Below are 18,291 nucleotides of genomic sequence, written 5' to 3'. Positions count from 1 at the left end.
CAGCAGGACGGGATGCGAGGCAGGTAGCTACTTGAGGTGGCATCATACAGAGAATTCATGTGGTTGGATGCACTACAGGGAAAATAAACATTAAATAATGAAGGCTCATTATGTATTTTTAGCAGACTTAGTCATTTTGATAGTAAGCTAATATAGCTAATACAGATACATACAGGATGTGTTGCCTTCATTATTAGGCTTTTTTAAGGCTTTTAATTTTTTTGCGGCTCCAGACATATTTGTTTTTTAGTGCAATATGGCTCTTTCAACATTCTGGGTTGCCGACCCCTAAACTCCAATTAACTGATGAAAAAACATTTGTGTTTCATACCTGTGCTGAACTCCACTGAAGCCCCTTTCACTAAAAAAAAAAAAGACAACAAGATTGTTTGTGACATTGAAATCTGCAAAATTACTCATTGCAAAACTGCTTTCGGGCTGAAGATGTTCAAATTTTGAACAGCCGTTTTAATGATTTTAATGGTTATGTGTTCATTACCCTTACCTGGAGATTGTGGAGGCGTATTCCACGCATCCCACATTGCTGAGTCGTTGACTTCAGGCTGATTTAACTCCATGTTTTCATGGAAAACCTTCATTATCCTGCACACAAAGAAGACAGTCAACACAGGTGGTCTCCATCTACAGGCCACTGTCTAACTCGGGGGATGGCGTGGCTCAGTGGTGGAGTAGTTGTCCCCCAACCCAGAGGTTGTGGGTTCGATTCTCCACCCTGATGAACTCGCCTAAGTATCCTTGAGCAAGATACTGAACCCCGCATTGCTCCTGGTGCTGTGTCACCAGTAGGTAGATGGCAATGTAGTGTAAAGCGCTTTGAGTACCTTGAGCGGTAGAAAAGCGCTATACAAGTATAACACCATTTACCATTCAGTATGAACAGAAGTCACTAAGGAGCCCGTTCATACATCTCTTATGTAGTGATTAGGCAGTAGGGGATGATGAAGGATTCTGAAAGCAGTTACTGCCTTCAGAAATATTCGCTCCTTCTCAACTCCAGTGGTCCCCAACCTTTTTTGCACCACGGACCTGTGTGATGTGGGGCTTTTTTTCCCCACAGACCGGCAATGTGTGGAAAAAGATTACAATAAAATATACAGTGCCTTGCAAAAGTATTCGGCCCCCTTGAATCTTGCAACCTTTCGCCACATTTCAGGCTTCAAACATAAAGATATGAAATTTAATTTTTTTGTCAAGAATCAACAACAAGTGGGACACAACCGTGAAGTGGAACAACATTTATTGGATAGTTTAAACTTTTTTAACAAATAAAAAAACTGAAAAGTGGGGCGTGCAATATTATTCGGCCCCTTTACTTTCAGTGCAGCAAACTCACTCCAGAAGTTCAGTGAGGATCTCTGAATGATCCAATGTTGTCCTAACTGACCGATGATGATAAATAGAATCCACCTGTGTGTAATCAAGTCTCCGTATAAATGCACCTGCTCTGTGATAGTCTCAGGGTTCTGTTTAAAGTGCAGAGAGCATTATGAAAACCAAGGAACACGCCAGGCAGGTCCGAGATACTGTTGTGGAGAAGTTTAAAGCCGGATTTGGATACAAAAAGATTTCCCAAGCTTTAAACATCTCAAGGAGCACTGTGCAAGCCATCATATTGAAATGGAAGGAGCATCAGACCACTGCAAATCTACCAAGACCCGGCCGTCCTCCAAACTTTCTTCTCAAACAAGGAGAAAACTGATTAGAGATGCAGCCAAGAGGTCCATGATCACTCTGGATGAACTGCAGAGATCTACAGCTGAGGTGGGAGAGTCTGTCCATAGGGCAACAATCAGTCGTACACTGCACAAATCTGGCCTTTATGGAAGAGTGGCAAGAAGAAAGCCATTCCTCAAAGATATCCATAAAAAGTCTCGTTTAAAGCTTGCCACAAGCCACCTGGGAGACACACCAAACGTGGAAGAAGGTGCTCTGGTCAGATGAAACCAAAATTGAACTTTTTGGCCACAATGCAAAACGATATGTTTGGCGTAAAAGCAACACAGCTCATCACCCTGAACACACCATCCCCACTGTCAAACATGGTGGTGGCAGCATCATGGTTTGGGCCTGCTTTTCTTCAGCAGGGACAGGGAAGATGGTTAAAATTGACGGGAAGATGGATGCAGCTAAATACAGGAACATTCTGGAAGAAAACCTGTTGGAATCAGCACAAGACCTGAGACTGGGATGGAGATTTATCTTCCAACAGGACAATGATCCAAAACATAAAGCCAAATCTACAATGGAATGGTTAAAAAATAAACGTATCCAGGTGTTAGAATGGCCAAGTCAAAGTCCAGACCTGAATCCAATCGAGAATCTGTGGAAAGGCAATTGAATGTTGGTCACTCTGGTGGTACTTGAAGATCTGTTTTTGGAGGCCCTACTTGGGTTAAAAGTTAGAGATTAACTATTATATTGTACATGGCATATACAGTATAATATAACCATAAAAGGATATTAGTTCATTGAAGTTTTTTTTCCAATCTCACTGAGCTCGAGCTGTTTTGCAAGGAAGAATGGGCAAGAATGTCAGTCACTCGATGTGCAAAACTGATACAAACATACCCCAAGCGACTTGCAGCGGTAATTGGAGCAAAAGGTGGCGCTACAAAGTATTAACGCAAGGGGGCCGAATAATATTGCACGCCCCACTTTTCAGTTTATTTGTTAAAAAAGTTTAAATTATCAAATAAATTTTGTTCCACTTCACGATTGTGTCCCACTTGTTGTTGATTCTTGACAAAAAATTAAAATTTTATATCTTTTTGTTTGAAGCCTGAAATGTGGCGAAAGGTTGCAAGGTTCAAGGGGGCCGAATACTTTTGCAAGGCACTGTAAAATAACATGACAGGGCTAAAAACGAACATTAAGTACAGGGAAAATATGAATCACCATACGCTGAATCAACCTTTTTTTTTTTTTAAACAGGGGCCTCTCCTAAAACTTGACGGCAAATATCCTTGGTCGCAAGATAATGAGTTCTTCTCCAATCGTGAAAGGTTTCTTGGCTTTAGCAATACGGTTCGCCTTGAGGTATGATGCTCTCAGTGCATTTGCTTTCCTTGTCTCATTTGTTAGCTTTTTATGCAGAATGGACTTGGTTGTAGGATCCTCTTCTGGCTCGGCAGGTGGCCTTTTCCCCTTAAAAATAGCTGTCTAAAGATGTCGCCGGCCGCAGCCATCAGCAGCTAAAGTTACTCTTTACATCAGGGGTGCCCAAGTCCGGTCCTCGAGTGCCCCTATCCACCTTGTTTTCCATCCCTGCTTTAACACATCTGAATGAAATGATCAGCTCATCAGCAATCTCTATAGGAGCCTGATAACCAGAGCCATGTAGAAAGAGAGTTGCGACCAGGGGTCGCGTTAACCGAATATTTTCCGTCGTTGACCGATTTTTTAAAACGGTGACGGAAAAAACTGAAGTCCACCTGTCATTTTGACAGGTTGCAATTCACACCCCAGACCACAGGGTGGCGAGTAGGGATGGGAATTGATAGGATTTTTACGATTCCGATTCCATTATCGATATTGCTTAACGATTCGATTCTTTATCGATTCTCTTATCGATTCTAATTTGGGGGAAAAGAAGAACAAACGTTTTGATTGGCATCGAGTTTGTTTAATCAGAAGTCACAACCTTACAAACTCACAACGAGATCAAAAGAGGCCCAAAGCCTCAATGTTAACTGTGGCAGTAAGTGGCAAATACACAAGAATGTGTAACATTTTACTGAAACATTTATCTAATAGAAATAAAAAATATTGGTATATATATATATAGGCAGATAGGTTTTTGTTCTGCCTTTGGCAATATGTGTTAAAGCAGGGGTCCCCAAACTTTTTCCTGTGAGGGCCACATAACTTTTCCCTTCTCTGATGAGGGGCCGGGGTCAGTTTGTTACAGAAAAAGTGTGACGATTGCAGAAGTGCATAAATGTAAAAAATTATTGTTTTTCAGAAAGCCACAATCAAATAACCCTTTCTGGATTCTTTATAATAATAATAATAATAATTAATAATAAAAACACTATTAATCAAATAGATAATAACCAAATAACCCTCTCTGAATTCTTCAAGGAAAAGGCCAGAAAATAAATAACACGATTGAGAAAAAAAAAAAAAAATTCAAAATGGCCGGACCAAATGTGGAGGCGGGCCATATTTGGGCCGCGGGCCGCAGTTTGAGGACCACTGGAGCGCGCATACACCCAAAGAAGAAATGCCGCATCCAAGTGAGTGAGAGAGGGAAACACTTCTACGAGCCTAAGTTCTTTGTTAATGTTAATATCTACAGAGGCAACGCCTGTATGTATCATCTTTTGTGCTGTTGTTGTTGTGTTTCCACTCGCGATCGGACACTTAAATCCAGTTGTGTAGTGGATTGAACGATGTGCTAATGCTAGCGAACGAATGCTAACCATTTGTTATTACTGTTATTAGCAGCTAATCATTGCTGATTTACGTTGATGCAAACCTGTTTGTTATTGGGGACGAAATTGATTTATTTCTATTCTTAGTTTCACTCTTCAAGTGATGGTTAAATAAAGTCAGCAAATTATACCAATTTTTCCTCGTGAAGTGAAGACACACTTTCAAGTGTTTGAACCTACGTGCTGTCATTGTTATGTTTATGGCTGCAATGCTCGTGCTTACCCGTCGTAACCTTTCATTTTCACACTCTTTCCTGGTGAAGTGTAGTCAAACTTTGGAGCGAGTGGTTCTTGGCGCCATGCTAGTTTGATGCATTTGGACAACAAGACAGTCACGACGCAATATGCGTCTTCAGGACTCGTTAAAGGGATCGTTAAGGCTTTTTCATTGTGATGTCGAGGCCTCGAAACACTCGGAACCGGTTCCGAACTGGAATCGGATTTCGATTCCCATCCCTAGTGGCGAGTGAGCATATTAATTAGCTATTGTCTCTCTTGATGCATGACATCGTTGGCCTTACTCTGAAAAATGTCAAGGCAACTGAGTGTCCGAAGTTTCTTCAGAAAGCCCCAAAACGACGATGGTGTTGATAAAAGAGGTGAAAAAACAGGGACTGCACAAGCGGGCACGCAATTCAAGTCCATGCGCACCAGGAGGAAGGTGTAAGACTCCGTTCAGGCCACAGCAGGTGAACTGTTAATTTCATTGTTCCATACGTAGCCTAGCTACTGGGGCCACAGTCAGTGGTGAATACGACATTTGTGGGAAAAATGGATGAAATCCCGCATCTAAGTACTTATGTCATTGCACTGTAATTAATAATACATTTGGAGTGGTAATGTGAAAACTGAAAACTATATAAATGGTTACCCAGAAGGAACCTTTCCCATGTTGTGTGGGAAAGTTTCGTGTTTGTGTTATCATTAGCATGGAAAATCGACTTTTACTTTGAAATGCAAGATGATTTAAGTTTTTTGTGAAAACTGAAAACTATATAAATGGTTACCCAGAAGGAACCTTTCCCATGTTGTGTATGGGAAAGTTTCGTGTTTGTGTTATCATTAACATGGAAAATCGACTTTTACTTTGAAATGCAAGATAATTTAAGTTTTTCTTTTTTTCACAACTGCTTTTCCAGAGAATGCCTAGATTTCCTTGATTCACTTACCAGTGGTAATATATTAAAGAATAAGAAATCCTTACCCTTTAATAAAGAAAATCACATTTTTCATTGAACAATTGGTGAAATAAGTGTCATGGTTCCCTGTTTACACCTAACATTTTATAGATCAGTGGGGCTGTGATGGTTTGTTGTGCAGCATTTGGATGCACAATTCGGTCCGAAAGGGGCTATGTATGTTTTCTCCAAGGACTAAGAGTAGCGGAAACAAATGGATGGCAATGGTCAGCTGTAAAACATGAAATTTAAAGTTCAGTTTGGCTCAGTGGCCACCGCCAGCAGTCACCAGCAATGGTCACAGTTACAAGAAACAGCATGATTTGCATAATGAAAACGTCCCGTCTGACCTAAAAAAATATATAAATTAGATTTCTATTATAAGTTTGTTTCTACTACATACTGACGTCACTTTCGCAATCTATACAAATCACTAAAATACAGTCTCTTCAACATTTTGATGTAAAAAATACAGGTTGTACAGGTTAACTTGGTACTCTACGGTCAGGGTAATACCTTCAAAACTTACTTCTACCAATACTCACAAATACAGAAAAGTATGTGTCACAATGGGCCTCTGAAAGAGTTGATGATTTAAGAGATAGTGGCTTCATAAATTTACCCCTGAGTTAGCAGTCAGTATAAAAAAAATAAACTCGCTGGTGGTTCAACATACTTGACTGCCAGCTATTCAAATGAATGGGTTTCGCTCTATCGAAGAGATGTTCGGAACTTTTTGAGGCTCCATGACCCGGAAATAAAATCGAATGATTGATCCCTATGGAGGTGTCACAACTCTTTCTACATGGCTATGCTGATAACGATCCTGATTATTTGATTCAGGTGTGTTGGAGGAGGGAGACATGGAAAACAAGCTGGATAGGGGCTCTCGAGGACATGACTTGGGCACCCATGGTTTACATTGACAGATGCTCGGCTGCTATAGGTGTGTAAACACCCCAGTAATGGTGGCAAACCACTAGAGGGCGACCTACACAAATCTCTACCCTTATTAGTCAAGAGGCACAGGCCAGATTACGGTTGTTAACAAATAATTTATTATTTCTCTGCGGCCTGGCAGCAAATGCGCCACAGTGGTTGGGGATCACTGCTCTACGCCATAGCCATGACTGTGGAGGGACTTTTAAAATTTACCTCTTCAGCTCCTGAACGTCAGTGCAGTTGTCGGGCAGGATGCGTATGCCCCTTCCGTACGCCGTACCGCCGTGCAGGTGGAAGGAAAGGTGGTTGATCTCCTCTACCTGGCTGCTCCTCACCCCGGGAAGCCTGATGGAACCAGGGATGGCTCGTAGGTTGAATATCCTCAAGAAGTCTCCAGGCTGGTGGAGGACATCCAAAAAGAATATACTAGTACAGTAATGGTATGTATATGATTGTATCAATATATAGTATTTTTTTAATGCCACTTCCCAGATTCTTTTCATATCAAAGTGCAGCATTTTTTGTGTTGTTGGTAAGGTTAATTAATAATGGTGTAAAAGTAACATCAAAGTTGTCTTCTTTTAAGAATGCACTCAGTAATCAGTAGCTTGCCTTCAAATTAGGAGAGTGCAACTTCCAAGTTGTCTTTTCAGAAAATGTCAATACTTCGCCTTATTTTTAAGAAATTGAAACCATGAAACCTTGAACTGAACTGTGACTAGTTGCTCTTTCGAAGAAGTGGAATAAAAATACTTTTTAGTAGAGTTGTCCAATATGAATGGCTAGCTAACAATATTGACCGATAAAAGCATTTTAAAATGATATCAGACAATATTGACATTGGTTTTGGGTCAATATGCATGTTGCCCTCAAAGTGAATATACTGTAGAAGCCATTTGCTTTTGTACAAGCGCTGGTCACAGCTTAGCACAGCAATTATGCTGTTATGTGAGCAGACCATTTGCATTCATGTGCAATTGTAAAATGAACAATAAATGATTGAAAAATCATGAATATGTTAAGTCCATGAATGCATATAACAGTATCGGTTTGATATTGGTTTCAAATTTTTTTAATTGGACAATATCAGGATATCGGTTATCGGTTAAAAAGTAATTAGCGGACAACTTTACTTTTTAGTTATTTACCTTACTTTGGGGAGAGTGAAACCTGTAGTCTGTTTTCAGCTTACAAACGTTAACGTTACTCGTTTAAAAAAAAAAAAAAATCAGTCCAAGAGGCCTCTTATAGATGTTCAAAGACGCTTTACACTTAAAACAAAGAAACAAGCAAACAACATAAGTAGAGTAACACAAAAGATAAAAACAGAAATATAATTTTAAAGCCAGTTTAAAAATTTAACATTTTTTTTTTCGCAGTTTATCCCATCAGTTTAGGAAAGTAAACTCACTGATTGACACTGAAAGTAACAGACGTCCAATCCTTTTAAACTGGGAGGGGCCAGCAGCAAATCGACGAATGTTCATGCGCTGCAAGCCCTTCGACTTCAAATGGACTGGACATCTACTGTTGACAAACTAATTTCAATTAACAGTGAAAGGATGAAAAGAACTACGATTGGACGGCTATCACTGTCATTGGTAGTGAAAAAGAAATATTGCTATTTAAGAAACAAAACAAAAATAGTTTGCCTTCTTTTTACAAAACTCCAGCTTAAACAGTTTTATCTTTTGCAGTATGTTGTCAAGTCAAAGGTTTGTCTCTCTTTTGAAAATGTGCTTTGTAGAAAAGTGCAACAGTGGTACCTCGACATATGATCGCTTCGAACCATGATCTTTTCTACATCCGACGTAAAATTTGTCTCGCCATTTGTTTCTACATCCGACGACATGCTCGAAATACGACGGACGCACGGTGGATTTTCTTATTAAAGAAATCAACACAGGCTCCGTGGCTTGACCAGACGGCCGTAGAATGTCTACGATTTCGATGGTCCTCCTCCGACCTCTGTTCGCCAGTCTTTATATGTTAAGGTGACAGTTATTATTGTGGTAATATTGCCAAAGAAATCGCCTGCTTCGTCAGGGTTTTAATCATTTATTTCAGAACTTGTGCAATACAACACACCTATTGTCCGCCGCCGGTGACACCAGAACACAAAACATTAAAAGTAAAATCTCTACCGCACCTTTCTCTCTCTGTCACGTCAGCCACATGGTGCGTTCAAGTACAGCATGCAAAACACGTCCGCAACATTAGAACCCGATTCATTACATTATTACAGGAATTGTTATTATTAAGATTTTTATTAATAATTTATTTGTTTTGCTATGTGTAATTGCCATTTGTAATAGTACCAGCAGTATTTATTAAGGTTTTAGTGTAGGTTTTCAGGCTGTGGAACAAATTAATGGAATTATAATGTATTCTTATGGGAAAATTCTACTCAGCATACGACCATTTCGACTTGCAAACAAGGTCCTGGAACGAAATAAACTTGTATGTAGAGGTACCACTGTATTGCCCAGATCTCATCGCTTCCTTCTGCTGTTACTATGACCGCCAGCAGATTGCACTGTTGCATCAAGCTGAGCATCGTGACTAGTGAGTCAGATGCCTGGAGAGGACTTGCCTCCCCCCTCAAATGTTTGTCACGAAAAGCTGAAGATGACAGAAACATGTCCTCCTCTTCTTTCTCTTCCTCCTCCTCTTCATCATTGTGAAGATTTAAAGCGTAAACGCTGGTTGTCAGAAGGAATGAAACATTGTCCTTGCTGTTTTTCGGCCGTTTGCTTAATATCCTATGGTAAGGCGCTAACATGATGTGTAATCGCATCAAAGCCAAGAAGCAGCAAAAGAAGAAAAAGAGTGAGTCATCTTCAGCCAAGCGTCATGTGTGTTCCCAACGTCAAGGCGGGAGGCCGGCTTGTCGCCCAGAGGCACAAAAGCCTGAACACCGCTGCTGCTGATGCGGTAACTCCCGTAAAAAGTGGAAGTTCAGAACCTAGAAAGCAATGGAGGGAAGTGCATTTGGTACCGGAATTATTTTATTAGTATCCCGGCACAAACAGTTGGGATGTAAACACACTATTTTACTTTGCAAATCCATTTTTAATGTGCTTTCGCAGTGCATCTCTGGAGAGCTCAACTGTTTAAGCAGCTGAGTGAAGAGAGAAAAGCACCAGAAAATGCACATGCACACACAGGAACTGAATGCAGGAGTAAGACAAAGACCGAATGTATTCGATTGTCAGTTTCCAGAATGCAGGCGCGGAGTTGCGTGTATTTACAGTGCTTAGGAAATGTAAGACAACACCTGTCAAGGAAAGAAAAGCGCATCCAGGAAAATGCTCTCAAAATAATAATAAAAAAAATATTACAATTACTTTAAAAAAATACATTCCTACGAAGAGGGAAAAATGATTATTGTTGCACTTAACTAAAATGACAAACCACTGATACCAGGTTTCCAAAAAAAAGAGCTTAAGGTTTGTTACAGTGGGGAGAACAAGTATTTGATACACTGCCGATTTTGCTGGTTTTCCTACTTGCAAGCCTTGTAGAGGTCTGTAATTTGCATCATAAGTTCTCTTCAACTGTGAGGGACAGAATCTAATACAAAAATCCAGAAAATCACATTGTATAATTTTTAAATAATAAATTTGTATTTGGCAGCATGAAATAAGTATTTGATACATTACCAACTAGTAAATATTTCGGCTCTTAGTTCTTTTTCAAGAACCCCTCCTGTTCTCCACTCATTACCGGAAGTAACTGCACCTGTTTGAACTTGTTACCTGTATAAAAGACACCTGTTCACATGCTCAAACAAACAAACTCCAACCTCTCCACAATGGCCAAGACCAAAGAGCTGTGTAAGGACATCAGGGATAAAATAATAGACCTGCACAAGGCTGGGATGGGCTACAGGAAAATAAGCAAGCAGCTTGGTGAGAAGGTAACAACTGTTGGAGCGATTATTAGAAAATGGAAGAAGTTCAAGTTGACGGTCAATCTGCCTCCTTCTTGGGCTCCATGCAAGATCTCACCTCATGGGGCATCACTGATCATGAGGAAGGTGAGGGATCAGCCCAGAACTACACAGCAGGACCTGGTCAATGACCTGAAGAGAGCTGGAACCACAGTCTCGAAGAAAACCATCAGAAACACATTACGCCGTCATGGATTAAAATCCTACAGCGCACGCAAGGTCCCGCTGCTGAAGCCAGTGCATGTCCAGACACGTCTGAAGTTTGCCACTGACCATCTGGATGATCCAGAGGAGCAATGGGAGAAGGTCATGTGGTCGGATGAGACCAAAATTGAACTTTTTGGTCTAAACTCGGCTCGTCGTGTTTGGAGGAAAAAGAAGGATGAGTACAACCCCAAGAACACCATCCCAACCGTGAAACATGGAGGCGGAAACATCATTTTTTGGGGCTGCTTCTCTGCCAAGGGTACAGAACGACTGCACCGTATTGAGGGGAGGATGGATGGGGCTATGTATCGCCAGATCTTGGCTGACAACCTCCTTCCTTCAGTGAGAGCCCTGAAGATGGGTCGTGGCTGGGTCTTCCAGCATGACAACAACCCAAATCACACAGCCTAGGCAACTAAAGAGTGGCTCCGTAAGAAGCATCTTAAGGTCCTGGAGTGGCCTAGCCAGTCACCAGATCTGAACCTGATAGAAAATCTATGGAGGGAGCTGAAAGTCCTGACAGCCCCGAAACCTGAAGGCTCTGGAGAAGATCTGCATGGAGGAGTGGGCCAAAATCCCTGCTGCAGTGTGTGCAAACCTTGTCAAGGACTATAGGAAACGTTTGGTATCTGTAATAGCAAACAAAGGTTTCTGTACCAAATATTAAGTTCGATTTTTGTGATGTATCAAATACTTATTTCATGCAATTAAATGCAAATTTATTATTTAAAAATCATACAACGTGACTTTCTGTTTTTTTTGTATTAGATTCCGTCCCTCACAGTTGAAGAAAATACAAATTACAGACCTCTACATGCTTTGCAAGTGGGAAAACCAGCAAAATCGGCAGTGTATCAAATACTTGTTCTGCCCACTGTACTTTACTAAAAATGAGACAGTGATTCCCAAGCGGGGGGTCGCGAAGCACTCTTGATTTTAAGGGTTTTAATTTTACTACATGGACACATTTATTGAGATTAAAAGCCTAATCCAAATAAAAATGCTTCAGAGAATATTCTGTTCCGATCAAACCCATTGTGATCAAGATTTTATTCATAACGAGAGGGGTGGTTTGAGTCGATTTGTAATCCAATCTGCTCGCATCAAAATAACGGAACAAACCTTCTTTACCACGCACCTCTGTGATGTCATGTGCCTGTTACTTCAGGAAGCTAGACGCTAGTAGCCCACTGCTAGTAGCAAGAATGAACTGCTCAGTATCCGAAACGAACACGTTGCTGGTGATATTAAACGATCTCACAATTGTTGAAAGATATGACGGTAGACAAAGGGGAACAAATGCGTGAAACAATGCTAACGTTTAAAGTAGAAATGGACGGAGCAAAGTTTTGTTTGTAACTACATTCATCTTGCCATTTGCCACAACACACCTGTCAGAGACTGCTTTCAGCGAACTGGTGACCATCACAACAAAGGCACGCAACATCCTGGATGTAACAGTGACTTTCGTTTGACTGTTACCAGTCACACCAGACATCCAATCACTGGCTCAGGAAATACAGTGTCAGAACTCTCATTAAAAACTAGGTTGCCCGGCCTTTGAGTGTACAATGGAGATGAGAATAAATACATGCATAAATAAATAAAGTTTTCCCACATTTTCTGTGTTGCTGTCACATTTGGAAGAATATTGTTCGTAACGTGTGTTTTACAAGTATAGTAACCCTAACCCTGTCTTATTTCAGCAGGCAATTTAATAAAATATACAGAAAAATACAGAGTTGGGTAGAGTAGCCAAACATTTTAATCAAGTAAAAGTGGTCATCCCAAAAATGTACTCAAGTACTAGTAAAAAAGTATTCGATGAAAAAACTACTCAAGTAATAAGTAACAGTAGCCACGTTTACATGCTGACTTTTATTTATACCGATTCAAATCATTCCGAATGGAAATTTCACATCAGCTGTTTACATGTCACTTCATCTATTCCGATCCAGCGTTTACATGTGTCTGCCTTTATTCCGAAAGGATGTTTGACAACTGCCGTCTGACATGCGCAGATTAATCAAAACAAAGCGTCACGTTGCAAATCATGGAGATCGATCGTCAGATCAGCTGCTGTTTTAACTTTTCGAGTGGAAACAAACCTTCAGAATGATACGCCGTTCATTTAAAAAGTTGTGTGGGTGCGCTGTGCGTGTGCTTGGAAGCCATGTTGCAAGTGACGTTACTTACGTCACCAAGTGACGTCACCACATCAGTACGGAGCATGCGCAGAAAGAACGCAACCAGACACCATTCTGCTTCCCTGTTTACATGATATAATTTTACTTCTAATCGGTTTGGGAAAAGGAATATTCCACCCCTGTGAATCGGAATGAAATTCCATTCGGTTTGGGCCTGTTCATTCCGAATGAGGTGTTTATATGGAACACATTTATTCGGTTTGAACAAATATTCCGATTGTAATTGGAATATTTGGCTCCATGTAAACGTGGCAACTGTGAGTAACTGCTTATGTTTTTTTTCATAAACAACAACCAAAAAATCTCAGCACAAACTTATCTATATGAACTGTTATTATTATACTGTACTATAAACTGTACATAACCACATTAAGCTAAAGAATTATAACCAACAAAAAAAAGTCATTGAATTCTGACAAGAGGAAAAAAACCTACAAAAATGGAGCAGCATTCGTCCAAAGAGCATAAGTGGCCTCTAGTGGAGAAAACATTTCCTATTATGACATTGAAAGGATCATATTCTGTGGTCAATCTTTGCCAGATAAAAGCTAAGAAAGAGGTTTAAATCCACGCTTTCGAGTCATGTTGACGGCAGCGCTCCATTTCAAATACTTTAAAAACGCCACGTACCTATCAGTTTTGGGCCACAAGGCAAATTAAAATGGCGGATGAGGTTCGTTAGTTTGTATAATATCTTTCCTCAAATTATAAATTGGATGCCAGAGTGACCACAGGCTCCAGCTAAACAGTTAGAGCCGAGCAGACCATTGAATTTAGCGTCTTCATTGGGAGAAGAATCAGCTTACGCGACCAAGAAATCAAGGTGCGCGCGAATCATTTATCATACTTAGAAGCCTATATTATAAACTGTTACATGTCAATGACAAATATTCTGATTTTTGTGCACAATGTTAGTAGGCTCTGTTAGCATAGAGCATATAAACGATGGTAGACTAGAACACATGTACACGTCGCATATTGTCATAAAGTTCAAAATTTTCTGTAATTTACTGATAAACATTAGACATTAAACACATCTGAAGTAATTCAAGCCTTTTATTGTTTTAATATTGATGATTTTGGCAAAAAAGTAAAGAAAAACCAAAAATCCCCATCTCAAAAAATTAGCATATCATGAAAAGGTACTCTAAAGAAGCTACTAATCTAATCATCTGAATCAACGAATTAACTAAAAACCAATGCGAAAGATTCCTGAGGCTTTTAAAAACTCCCAGCCCGGTTCATTAGTCAAAACCACAATCATGGCCAAGACTGCCGACCTGACTGCTTTCCAGAAGGTCATCATTAGCCTCCCCAAGCAAGAGGCTAAGACACAGAAAGAAATTTCAGAGCGAATAGGCTGTTCCCAGAGTGCTGTATCAAGGCACCTCAGTGGGAAGTCTGTGGGAAGGAAAAAGTGTGGCAGGAAACACTTCACAACCAGAAGAGGTGACCGCACCTTGAGAAAGATTATGGAGATGGGCCGATTCCAGACCGTGGGGGACGCGTAGAAATAGTGGACTGAGTCTGGAGTAGAAACATCCAGAGCCACCGTGCACAGGCGTGTGTGAAACAGCGGCAGAAGCACCTGACCTGGGCGACAGAGGAGCAGCACTGGAGTGTTGCTCAGTGGTCCAAAGTACTTTTTTCAGATGAAAGCAAATTTTGCATGTCATTCGGAAATCAAGGTGCCAGAGTTTGGAGGAATACTGGGGAGAAGGAAATGCCAAAATGCCTGAAGTCCAGTGTCAAGTACCCACAGTCAGTGATGGTCTGGGGTGCCATGTCAGCTGCTGGTGTTGGTCTACAGTGTTTTATCAAGGGCAGGGTCAATGCAGCTAGCTATCAGGAGATTTTGGAGCACTTCATGCTTCCATCTACTGAAAAGCTTTATGGAGATGAGGATTTCATTTTTCAGCACGACCTCTTAGTACGCCAAAAGCGGAACACTTGGGCATACTGACACTGACCTCTGCCTTCTTTATGTCGTTTGTTAGAGTAAAATCAGTGTTTGAAACGATTTAGACTACACGACTATAGGACAACAGCAACGCAACAAACTGGGAGCAGCAGATAACCACACCAAATGAAAGTGTGGCAAGATAGACTAACCTACACAAAAATGAGGACAAAATACATATGTTTCTACTTTTCATATATTGTTTTTGTGGAAATACAACTATTACGTAAGGACTGGAACGGAAACAACATTGCAATAGCTTAGTAAAGTTTGTGTGTGACAAACGAGGGATTGTAGACTATCTGAAATACTTGCATTTGATTGGCTAAAACAAATCTGCATTCAAAAATGGCCGCTAACAGAAATTTAAACTACCTTTTATAATTTTTTGGGTGTAGTGTTATAGTCTTATGAGCTAATAAAATGTTCTATGTGTGTCCTACTTTTTTTTGGGCGTTTTCTCCTTGCCGTCTGTAAGGGGATTAAGAAAATTTTCTTTTAAAGGGGTGTATGTGTGTGTGTGTTGAGGGGGGTTGCAGTGTCACCGGAGCATCTCCATGGCAACCTTAGAACGGGGCAGCGTGTTAAGTGCTTTACCAAAACTGGTTCTGAGATTTAAGGCCAATAAGAAGGTTCAGTGGGGACCACGCTTACTTATGAGCAGATTAGCACCCCGGGGAAGCGTTTGATAATCGTGGGATGAGCTGGATGGAAAATGCCTTGCCTGAGGCAAACAAACCATTTTTATATTTAACTGTGACAAAATGTTAACTTACGATTGCCAACACCAATTCTGGACCGACCAGTATGGTAAATGAAGTTGGTAAATAGAGTTACACTTATATAGCACCATTCCACCTTCAAAGCACTCACAGCACTTTGATAATATATCCCCATTTAGATATTGATGATACAGTATCAGGAGCAACGTAGGGTTCAGGATACTTTGACAAGGTCACCAGGGTGGGAAATTGAACCCACACCCTCTAGCGGGAAATGGTTGGCGATCTACTATAGGTGAAATCAATAACTACTTCTCTGCCATTAACGGGTCAATTAGTCTTTTCCAATAGTAAAGTTCACAGCTATTGAACAAAAAATTTGCCATTTGCACTTTTTGCCGCGGATGCGTTTATCAAGGTCACCCACTGCTCCACAAGGATTTTCAAACACAGGGACAGTATTTTCTCCCGTCAGTAGGTGGCCGTAGTTCAGATTAGATTGACAGGATCAGTGGGATACAAAAAAATCAGAAAGAGGAAGCCGCTGAGCGAAGGTGAGAGAGCGATGAAAAAGCTGTGAATGGAGTTTGGATAACAGTAAAACGAAAAAAGAAAATGAAAATATATCAGAACTTACAATTCAGTAAAGTTTTCATCAACACAAAGAACGAAAATCGGTCATCTGGCGAAGATGACGATGGTGGGTTTCAAGAAGAAGCAAAAGTAGGACTCAACTTGAAAAGATAGTGGGGACGATGATTCAGTGAGCCTGAATATGATTCATCAGAAGGATATTTGGCTCTTTGATCAAGTTGGAGAAGCAAAAATATTTTATCCACATGCTCCAAACACAACAGGCTGTCAAAGCGGTCAGCTCTACATGCATAATCACTCTGGTCTAAGTTTATCGCATTTGATTTATTGTACCACTAAACATCAGCTCATACACTCTGTACAATAGTTATGAAAAACAAATATGTGATGTGGCGTATGTAGAATGCTCAAGCAACGTCACACTTGCATAACTCATTGCAATAGTCAAACGATCGCTGTAACCAATGAGTAGAAAATGTATAACTTTTGTTTTATACAGTATAACCTGAAGGAAAATATGTAATGTCTGACACAGCAACACAGTATGAAAAATATTTGTGATAATTTCAACTGTAATTTTCTGTAGTTTACAGATTGTGTGCATCAAGCAAAAAAAAAAAAAAAAAAATCATCTGCCACCTGTGTTGCGAGAGCAAACTGGAGTGGTAAACATGTACTCCACATCAAACAATAAACAGAATAAGATAATGTAATGGTAATCCTTTATATTTCTCCAATTCACAGGTCATTCATCTGAGAGTGCTTGCTAACATCCCTTTTGCTGGAAATTTAATTAAAAAAATAATGAAAGTGTATGCCATTAGTACTAAGCATAGACAATGTTTTAAAAAAATAAAACAATGTGACACTAGGCATGTGCCGATAACCGGTTTCAAGGTATATACCGTTATACGAAAACGTAAAGGTTTCAAAACCGCAAAAATTTTCTGTCATATCGTCCTTACGGTACTAACTATTTGTTATGTCCCAAAAATGTAAGGAGAAATCCCTCACTTGCAGCTGCAAGGCTCAAACCTCCTACACCGTTTGTTGCTCATTGTCAGTGAGTCAGCTGTGCTACACGATGGCTGGAGGAGGTGAAACTCCTGAACTTTTTCTCCCATCGAAGAAAATGAAAGCGCTGGTATGGGAATACTTCAGCTACAGAAAAGTTACAGACACGGCTTAGAAGGAGGGCCAACCGACATGTAAAACATGTTTGCGAAGGGTGGCTGCCCAGGAGGCAATACCTCCAAGGGGATTTTGCTTTTAAACAAAATTAAAGGTTAGTAAACACACTGTCATGAACGTTTCCCACCAGCTACGAGAGTTAACTCCAGCCTGTATAGTGTGTCTGGCGGTGGTAAAACATGTTTTTTTTCCTCTCTCAGGCAACTATCTGTGTTGAGAAAGAGTGTGCGTATAATGTAAACATGATACGAGTCATACACATCCGCTTTTGATGGAAAATAATTCAATTATTTTTGTTCTGATGGTAATAATGTTGCGCTGCGGCTGTGGGTTTAGGCTCACCTAACCTGTAATTGCAATACCGTGATTAAGAGTGTGACAATATCTCGATACAGCGATATATTGCGATATTTTGCAACCTGATCGGTTATCGATATGCTCCCGCCAAGTATCGATACCTTTATTTAACATATTGGCCATACAATGGAGTATGGATGCTGTAAACTGCTCAATGTTTGTTGAACAATTCCTTGGCGGTCCACTAGGGGGGCTCGGGAGTGGCGGTGAAGGTAAAGTGCGCACAAGTCGTCTAGAGAAGAGAGGAAGCGCCAAGTGGGTTGAAAAAATAAAAAAAGCTTCGTGAGAACGAAAGGAAGTAAGGTGAACAAGGACTTTGCTGTATGCAAGAATTGTCTAACAAGAATAAGGTTCACTGGCAGCTGGTGACGAAGTGCACACCGGATTTCTTCAATGCTTCGCTTTCATCGCTTGAGGTAATAAAGTTTTGCAATGTAATTGATTTTTAATTTACATGTATTGTTTTGATGACATTTGGTGTTGAATGATATAAAATAAACCAGGACCCTAAACTGGATGAAAATGAA

At 40.4% G+C, this 18,291-nt stretch overlaps 1 protein-coding gene across 1 annotated transcript in view; it reads right to left on the bottom strand.

Annotated features, from left to right (window-relative positions):
- Positions 1–18,291, bottom strand: part of pot1 (protection of telomeres 1 homolog) — a 62,921-nt gene that overhangs the window by 4,171 nt on the left and 40,459 nt on the right. The window contains exons 11-13 of the mRNA XM_057836502.1: positions 6,788–6,972; positions 506–603; positions 332–361 (exon numbers count right to left, since the gene is read on the bottom strand). Coding sequence (XP_057692485.1) covers positions 332–361; positions 506–603; positions 6,788–6,972 — 313 coding nt within the window. The remainder of the gene's footprint in view (positions 1–331; positions 362–505; positions 604–6,787; positions 6,973–18,291) is intronic.

This window comes from Corythoichthys intestinalis, chromosome 5 (assembly GCF_030265065.1).
Source record: "Corythoichthys intestinalis isolate RoL2023-P3 chromosome 5, ASM3026506v1, whole genome shotgun sequence".
Taxonomy (NCBI): Eukaryota; Metazoa; Chordata; class Actinopteri; order Syngnathiformes; family Syngnathidae; genus Corythoichthys; species Corythoichthys intestinalis.
Note: the sequence above shows the minus strand (reverse complement) of the source record. Positions and strands in the feature narration are given on the sequence as shown.